General features: G+C 39.3%; 2 protein-coding genes across 2 annotated transcripts in view; both read left to right on the top strand.

Moving 5' to 3' along the window:
- The first annotated feature begins 250 nt into the window (after positions 1 to 250).
- Positions 251 to 2,660, top strand: LOC140995240 (proteolipid protein 2). Its single transcript, XM_073465208.1, has 4 exons — positions 251 to 347; positions 770 to 925; positions 1,021 to 1,116; positions 2,280 to 2,660. Exons 1-4 carry the CDS (start codon positions 258 to 260, stop codon positions 2,388 to 2,390), a joined length of 453 nt encoding a protein of 150 aa, XP_073321309.1. The 5' UTR covers positions 251 to 257; the 3' UTR covers positions 2,391 to 2,660.
- Positions 2,661 to 2,878: 218 nt separating this feature from the next.
- cmtm3 (CKLF-like MARVEL transmembrane domain containing 3) overlaps positions 2,879 to 9,345 on the top strand; it is a 9,249-nt gene continuing 2,782 nt past the window's right edge. The window contains exons 1-4 of the mRNA XM_073465207.1: positions 2,879 to 3,069; positions 8,355 to 8,510; positions 8,616 to 8,711; positions 8,823 to 8,940. Coding sequence (XP_073321308.1) covers positions 2,953 to 3,069; positions 8,355 to 8,510; positions 8,616 to 8,711; positions 8,823 to 8,940 — 487 coding nt within the window. The 5' untranslated portion in view covers positions 2,879 to 2,952. The remainder of the gene's footprint in view (positions 3,070 to 8,354; positions 8,511 to 8,615; positions 8,712 to 8,822; positions 8,941 to 9,345) is intronic.

Genomic DNA, 9,345 nt, shown 5'->3' with positions numbered 1-9,345 from the left:
TCTCTTTTAAGTTTAAATAAATCACTGTCAGGCCCTGATGAAGATTCTTCTATGACTCTGTATCTTTTCCTGTACAAGTCAGAGCACATACTGAATATGTTGATCTTCTGAAGCCTTTTCAGTTGAAGTGCCAAGTAGCTGCTGCACTGAACATATTGCGCATATTCTTACTAACAGTCATTTCCTATGCAGTTAAAAGGAAACTGCTCATTTCAGGAAACAGTTAGTGAGCTGTCTCTTGTAAATTAAATCGCATCATGTCAGAGGTTCAAAATGAAAATCCATTCGTGGACGTGGACACTGCTTTTCTCAAATCCAAGAGGGGAATCCTGAAAGTAGCAGAGATGGTGAGAAAATCTGCACATTGCCTAAAGTTTGAGCGCTTTTCGGTTTGAAGCAGAAGTTCTGTGACAGTTGAGGAATGAGTTGCAGATACATGAAGCAATAACAAAGTGGCGTCTCAAGTTTTTGCTGTATACTTTAGCAAAGTTAGAACTAGTTTGTTGGCAGCAGCGAACAACAGAGTTTTAAAGGCGAAACCAGCAAGTGATCTGAGAAAAATGTGATGTGGAAACATTGTTGGTGACTTAGTTCCTCTTTCGATACAAAAACTGGAATGTGGAACATGTAAAAAGGAAGAGAATGAGTGAATCAGACCGTCATCGTTGTACAAATCAATCATTTTTCAAATGTATGATGTTTGAAAATATGTATTTTCTGTTATTTCAGTAACAATTTCTTTGTTTGCTTTCTTTTTTTTCTGCTACAGGTGACCCTGCTTGTGGCTTTTGTGTGTTTCGCTGTTGCCTCCCCGCCAAAGTACAGTGCAGCCACAGGGTTGGAGTTCCTGATCACTTTACTTCTGCTGATGCTGTATGTGCTCAAACTCAACAAGAGGCTGACTTTCTTCTTTTGGCCTCTCGTTGTGGGTGAAGTTTGACAACATTACATTATAATATCCTACACGTGCAAAAGAGAATAGCTGTGCATATTGTTCTTCTTCTCTTTTCTCGTCTTCAGGATGTTTTCAACTCAGTGTTTGCAGCAGTCTACTTTACTGTCTTGAGCCTGATGGCTGTGACTTCATACACTGTCACAGGCAGTCTGGTTGGAGGGGTGAGAGATATTTCTTTAATCTGTAATTGCAATCTGAGTTGTGTGGCCCAGTTTTTATATGAGGATTATAGTTTCCTCCATACTCTGCCAATAAAATTCAATATCCATACAATGATTTTTCGTGAAGCATGCTCTTGAAGACAGTGATGGAATGTAACCATTTACATTTACTCAAGTGTAGTACTTAAGTACAATTTTAGGTACTTGTATTTAGACTGGTACTTTATACTTCCACTCATCTACATTTTGCAGGGAAATATTGGCGTTTTACTCCACTACATTTATTTAATAACTTTAGTTACTAGTTATTACAGATTACATGCTGCATCAGAGTCAAAGCAGTGCATTTTTAAATGTATTTATTTTGTCAGCATAAAAAATTCACTGATTTTGATAATCAAAAAGAAAGATGAACATCGGATCCAATGACCAGCCTGGCCGATAATCGATCGTACAGTATATATACACAGTGTTGTAAAAGTAAAAGTAAAGATATCGTTTTAAAATAGTACTTTGGTCAAAGTAAAAGTAACCCATGTGTATAGTACTTGAGTAAAAGACTTAAAGTATCTAATATCAAACATACTTAAGTATCAAAAGTACACGTAAAAGTAAATTATACATTTATTTACATGTATGTAGATATTGTATACTATAGAGTTGACCGATTATCAGAATGATTGTTTCTTTTATCTGATTGCTTATAAAATAGATTGATTTTAAAATGTGCTGCTTTGGCTCTGGTGCAGCATGTAATCTACAAAGTAACTAGTAACTAAAGTTAGCAAATAAATATAGGGGATTAAAAAGTATACAATTTGCCTCCAACGTGTAGTGGAGTGGAAGTATAAAGTAGCAGAAAATGGTAATACTCAAGTGAAGTACAAGTACCCTAAAAGTACAGTACTTGAGTAAATGTACTTAGTTACATTCCGTCACTGTAAAACATAAATGTAAATAATGTTTAGTTAGCTTTGACTTTTGATACATCAGATACTTTTAGACTTTTACTCAAATACTATTTGTACTGGAGTGACTTTAACTTTTACTAAAGTGACATTTTAGCCTGATATCTTTACTTTTTATTCAAGTATGACTATGACACCGGATGTGTTGACGTGCAGTGTGATGCATTTATTTTGAGATCTGCTCTCTATTTGCAGATAGTTGGCCTGTTGTCAGCCGGGCTGCTGTGTGTGGACAGTTACACACTTTTCAAGAACATCACATTCAACAAGCCGAGGAGTGAAACCCAGAATCAAGACAACAAATGACCACTTCAGCGACAGTAAATGAACAGCCTGCAGTCTACTGTTGTGTGTGCATTCATAAGTTCAAAGTGATGACTTTCCCATGAGCTCTGAAACATGAATAATAGAGCTGATTGCCAGGCTCCATCACAACTCTTCTACCAAACTGTGTGCAAATGTTCATCATATTTAAGATTCCAGCTGTTACTCAAATTGTAAAGATGTTTTATTTTGTGAATTTATTTTCTGACCTAAATCTCACTGGAACAACAAATGTTAATAAAGATTGTGCTTCGCCCTGTGACATCATGAGTTTGATATTTCCACTGAGCGGCTCAGGATTGTGTAGTATGCAGCTTGGGGAGGGGGGGCATCGCATTTCACATCTGGAGAAAGCAGATGTGCGCTTTTTTGGAGCTCGCGCTGCGTTTCCGCGCTGTCATTGTTTCCGTTTCCACCTCCGAGAAGCCTCACGCCTCCACACATCTCTTTTTCTTTTTTTTTTTGTTTTGCTCTGAATCCGTTACGTTGAGTTTGGGACTTGTCTGAAGTTTTGAGGAGAGTTCAAATCTTTTTTTCTCCAACCATGGGGGACATCGAGGCTCCCGACTCGAGTCGGCCGCGCCAGACGGTCCTGCTCTCTATTCTTCCGACCAAAGAGTTCGCCACCTCAAGGAAAGGCTCGCTGCTTATTGCTGAAGTGGTAAGAAATGAGCAGAGGAGTCACCGCTGAGACAAATGAAACTGGTTCTGTGCTGTTGTTTCCGCCTGATGCGCACTGAAGTCAGAGCGCGCTGCGTTCTGGAGGCTTTTATTTGACTTAATATGGCAGCGATAGCTTTGTGCAGCTTTTAAGCAACTTCAGCAGACTGTTTAACTGTCATTTTGATTGTAGGTCAAGTCAGTTCCCGTCACAAGGTTTCCATTAGTAAAGGGAGGAGCAGTGAGAGTTTATAGCAACTATGAAGTAAACTCATAAAACTTGGGATATTAATTCCAACATTTTTACTGGATCATGGACACACCGCCCAGCGCCATTCATTGTTAACAGTCCTCCACCATGAGTGATCAAACTACACAACTGTCTTCTATCAGTCTCTCTGTGTTGTGTTAATGTGTGCATCATCAACTTAAAGTCCATAGAGTTACCTTTTTATTCACTTTTCAAGTAATTATATTATATCATCATATTATATATGAAATAAAAAAAAAGGTAAAAAAGGAACTGACGGACGGTCCTTGTATGTCTGTGTGGTGGTGGCGGTGAGGGTGGTGGTGAGGGTGGTGAGTCTAACTGCAGTAACTGAGTTACTGTATGAACCCTCACATTTGTGTCATGTGGCATTCAGCTCATGTGGGGCTCTGAGAGAGCAGTCATCCTCCCACAGTCACATCATTCACTCTGCTGCCACAACTTGTAGCCTGCAGCTCAGTCCTCACTGTGTGTGAATGCAGAGCTCAACAGCCCCCTGCACACACACACACACACACACACACACACACACACACACACACACACACACACGCACACACATGCACACTACAGCCTCTTTACTGCTATTCAACAATGTGACTGTGCTCATCAGCCCGAGGCTAAAATGCTTCCATAGAAGTAAACTGAAAACCCACTGGCCTCTGCTGACATAGGCAGCAGAAGTGCATGGAGGTGAGGGTGCACGCCTGGTTTGAACATGCACAGAGTGATATACTGTGCAAGGTTTCTGTCGAGATGAAGTTGAAGACCACATTATGCTAAAACCAGAGAAAATAAATAAACTTTTAGGAGACATAACCTTAAGCTTGAAGAAAAAGAATAAAGATGATGTTTCACACAGCTAATGATAGTATTTGAATTGAATGTGGCTGTTATTTAAGTCATTATCTACCATCATAACTGATCCTGAGACAAACTGTGTCAGTATGCGTGTGTCTTACCACCTCTGCTCATGTAATTTCTGGGGGAAACCCAGCTGTGTGTGTGGTAAGAGTGTGTGGTGGTAGCACAGGATTTACTGTACCATCGTTTATGGTCTGTGTGGTTGAACGCCTTCTGTTAGCTTTAACCTTTAAAGTGGGGCTGCACAAAGTGAGCGGATTAGGCCAATCAAATGTTTCAAGCAAAAAACAATTCAAATGTATTTTAAACATTGTAAATCGCTGTTATATTTTGTGAGATAAAAGTGCTCTATAATGATGAAGGATTATTGTTTTGGCAGACTGACACTACAACTGACACTACTCTTTGCCCTCGGCGCACCATTAAGTTTTAGTTTTGGCCCTCCAAAATAAAAAGTTTAGGCACCCTTTTAAAGGGTCAGTTCAAATGCTAAATTATGATTTAGCTGTTGTAGTATCTAGCTATGCACATTTTGGTTTTATTTATCCATTTATTGAGATATCCACAGCTGAGATTTCTGCTTCCACTTTGACATAAAGAGGACCAATCATTGTTGACAAATTTCATTTAAAAAACTCAAAAGTAGTGACTGTTAGCCCTGATGAAGGCCTAATGGTTGAAACGTGTGGGCTTTTTTAATGATTGCTCTTTAAATGATTTAACCACCATAATTGAGGCTTTTAAATATTTCCTTCCTCTGTTTATTTGTGTTCTTTTTTTTTTTTTTGCAGTGACTACCTAAAAATATGTCTGGGGAATCCACAGAATGGATGAACTTCTCTATGTATGACTATAAATAGCTGACAAGTAAAAGTATTTCATCACATCGGTACCAAAATAAAATAAAATAATCCAGTGGTGCTGCAAAACAATTTTGGTCATAGATTTGCAACATTAGCCATAATGATGTTATAATACAACCACAGATGTTAAGAAGATAGTTACCACTGTATAACAGTAGGGCTATGGTAACATTTCTGACAGTATACAAATCTTTATGGTGTCATACTTTATTGTTATCGCCCAACCCTAACTGAAACTAGAGTTTTTTTTTTTATCCCTGCCAAGAAGGTTCTGTTTCACCCTTGTCCAAATTGTTTGTTGGTTGGTCTGGCAGCAGGATTACCCAAAATCTACAGAATGAATTTTCATAATACTTAGATGGAGGATGGATCTTGATGAAAAAAAATCAGGCATATTTATAGTAGTTCGCTGATATCTATGAGTGAGTACAAAAGGGGACTGTTGACTCAACTAATGGCCACTCTAGTTACTGAAGACCCTGTTACCCTTGACGACAGCTGACAATGAGCTCTGTATGTTATCCAGACTGCATGAAATGCGATGTCATTTCTCGCTGCTATGACTACGACAAAAAGAGCATCTCCATTGTATTCGAGTTAGAGACAAATATTTAAAACCCTGGGCAAATTGAAGTTAAACTTCCTGTTTAGATATCACTAGATGTAAGTGGGAGAATGTGTTTTTCTTTGAGTGAATTGTCCCTTTAAAATGCTAACTGTTGTACTCAGAAACTAATGTTCAAGTTGTAATGGTGGTTCAAGGGCGTGGCACAGTTGCAAATTGTTTTAAGCTACTATTCATATTCCTGGTATCTACTGTATGTCTGCTATGTGAGTGTGCAGCCTCCCTGCTGTAGATGTGAAGCTATTCTTCTTGGAGTAATCACTGGCATCCACTGTTTTCTTGTCTTGATATAATTTAAAGCTTACAGGCAGTGTTATATCAGCCCACGGTCCCTGAACTCAACTTCCACAGAAAGCACAGTCTGTAGCTTTACCATTCTTGGGCGCATTAGTCAGACACACATCCTGCTGAGCATGCATTATTATACACAGTGTGTCAGACCACCATGTACTTCTCATTAGGATTCTCAGTCTCAGCCAGCAACAGGCCCGATAAGGAATGTGAAATCACAGCACACTAAACGTGCTGCAAAAAGCAGGCGTTTTTGTAGCGTTTGAAATATTTTCAAAATGCAAACAAGCTGTTAACGAATGAGACATGTTGAGGTGAATGTGTGCAAAGTGTGCCTCCTCCCTATAAAGTGAAACTTTGTCAGAATTCTTAGCTTAGTATGTAATGTGTTTCTGTGGGGTTTGTGTGAGTTTGAAAGCCTCTGTATCAACTCTGGGCAAGCTTCACTACCTTAGATACCTGCTCATTCGACCAAGAGAAAACTTTCAACACATCCTCGTACCTGAACAACTGAATAGGCCACCGTCCCCAAAACAACATGACCGTTGCAGCGCAGCAGCGACAGTTTGGCTCGGTTTAAAACCACTTGGACTTTGTGTTTTGGGTTAAAATAACTACGACGGTTATGTAACGTCAGTTTTAAACATGCCAATGTTATGTCCTTAACTTCAGCTTGGTTATGCACATGACGTCTCTTTACGGCGATAGTAAGTTCAAATTACTCACCGTCGACTTTTGATTATACTTTGGACACTAATTGTGGTCTCCTGGGTGAAAGTCCTGTGCTTGTTTGACTTCGGGTCTTATGGTGCGTTCCATTTACCTCAGAGATGGCAATAATGTCACACCCAAGTTGACTGTGTTCCAGTTCAAATTGTAATACCAGCTCTTGCCAGGTTAGGGATTGTTAGCTATTGTTTACAATACCAGTTGATTAACAACATGTTACACTGTATTTTGCACATACAAACACCGAAGGGTTGGACAGAACTGTTTGTAAAACTGATTTAATGGGACACTAATAAGGCATAAGTGGTGATAAACAGTATATCCAACAGCTTTCACAGCTGCTGGTTCGTGAAGCATCCATCTTGGATTTTGAGTTCGGGGTTGGTAAGGTGCGTCCGACTTTCCGAGTCTGAAATCTGACTTCAGGGGCGTTCCAGTTGAAAGTTGACTGGAAACTCGGAAATTCCATCTTCCGCCTTCAAAAGGAACGCACCATTAATACTACTTTGCCGACTTCCTTCTTTGCTAACATAGTAATTATTACAGCCACTAGAGGATGCTATCTAACAAGAAGCATAAATATACCCTAAAAAGCAGCTTTCACAATTGACCTGTGTGGTTGTTTTTTTCTAATGAGGATGGGCTGCAAACTTTTTAAGGAATATTTGAAGACATGCGCTCTCCAATCAGATCTCACTTTATTATTTACTCCACAGGAAAATGTAGAGACTATGCTAGCTCATCTATAAGCTATAAGCTCATCCTGTGCTGTTTGATTTAATCAGTGCAACATAGTCTACTTAACATCCCAGACTTTATTCTTCATAAGCAAACATGCCCGAGGATCTACTGAGAAACTCAGAGAAAAGCCTCTCCAGCAGTTTACCTGTAGGTGTTATCTTATTACAGGGAAATCTCATGGATCTCTGACAGGATGCTGCTCGTCTGTTAGGCAGAAGAGCAGCTGCAGCAGTTTGGGTTCAGTCAGGGGGAGTTCCTAACCTCAGGGCAGTGTAGGATGACTGACTGAGACAAAGACAAGATGGCCGGCCCTGCCTGAGATTACACTGTCTGGACTTGCTTTCATTCGCACTGATATGGTGCGTCCAGCCCTTCTAATGGAGAGCCTCAAACACAGGGCAGGCTCATTTACTCGCGCTGTAACTACTTCTGACTTTGATGCAGCAGTTTAACGTCTTCTTTCATTATTGCAGCTTTGTGTTTGTGGGTGTTTGCACAAGTGTGTTTGTGTGTGAGAGAGGACGAGAGGGATTCGGTGTCACAGTGTACAAGCCTGTGAGAATAAACATTGTCTTTTAACAGCTGTATCTCCTTACAGGAAGTGGAGCCGTAATGCACACAGACTTGCAGCTTCAGGGCAGTGTAACTTTATCTCAAAATGAGACGATCAAAGACGATTTGACTTTATTTTGTTTCTCAGTGGGATTAAAAATGTGAATTCGCCTTTGGCTTTTAATAGCTCACTTTCAAATAGATAAATAAATAAAGTGCCTCTTTCAATATCTTGTTTGTCTTAAATCACGAAAGGAAATGCTGATTTTTGTTTACTCTTCACTGGAGGCTTCTTATCTTAAGCTTTCTATTGTTTTAATTCCTCTCTCTGTTTTTTTTTGTCTCTTTAGGTTCTGACCTTTGTGTCATTTGTGTGTTTCGCGGCATCCACAGCAGCAGCCTTTGTGACAGTTCCCCTGCTGGAGTTTCTGGCCGCTCTCTTTTTGTTGTTCGCTTACGCCAACAAATTCAACGAGAGGTTTAAAGGCTTCGTCTGGCCTCTTACGGTGAGAGAGTTTTTCAAATAAGAAATTTAAAACGTGCTGGTAAAGCTCTTCCAGTGCTACAAGAAGCAAATACCAGGTTTTGATGTTTCTTTCTTTTCTCTCAAGGATTTCATGAGATGTGTGACTGCCTCCATTATCTTTTTCATCATCTCCATAATTGCAGTGTCCAAATATTCGGCCGGTTCCTCCAAAGCTGCCGGGGTAAAACTGATGTTTTATTCTTCATCATAGTCTACATCAACATTATTTATTGTCCGGTTACCTCAGTTCTTATTCCTCTCTGATAGTTTTTCACTGTCCTTCTTTTCACAGATATTTGGGTTCATTGCCACCATCGTTTTCGCTTTAGATTTTTACCTCATTTTTAATGAGCTGGCCAGTTTCCTAAAGCAAGGAGGGGAGTCCAATGAGGAGCCATCAAGACAGCAAGGTAATACCCCACATGAATATCTGATACATGTCTACGTGGGAACATATTAAATAAAAGACTGGATATGTTTTATTTATGGACAGATAGTTTGATCCAATGTCTGTTTTTCACATGTTGAAGTGTATGTTGTGATATGTAGCAAAAAAGTATGACTTTTTGTTGATTGAAACTATGAAGGATAAAAATGACTTAAATGTGAGTTAAAGTAATAAGGATTTTCGTCTAAAGACTAAGACTAAATCTAAAATAGTTGCCCAAACTAACACTGGCATATATGTATTGCTAATATGATGTTTGAATATCCTCGGCTTTAAACTACACACAAAATATAAAAGTATGAATGATTGACATGATTTTAATATGTTGCTGCTGGTCAGACATTTATCTTGTATATCTGTAAAACTC

The sequence above is a fragment of the Pagrus major genome, chromosome 4 (genome assembly GCF_040436345.1).
Source record: "Pagrus major chromosome 4, Pma_NU_1.0".
Lineage (NCBI taxonomy): Eukaryota > Metazoa > Chordata > Actinopteri > Spariformes > Sparidae > Pagrus > Pagrus major.
The sequence above is the reverse complement of the archived record's forward strand: the minus strand, read 5'-3'. Positions and strand labels throughout refer to the sequence as shown.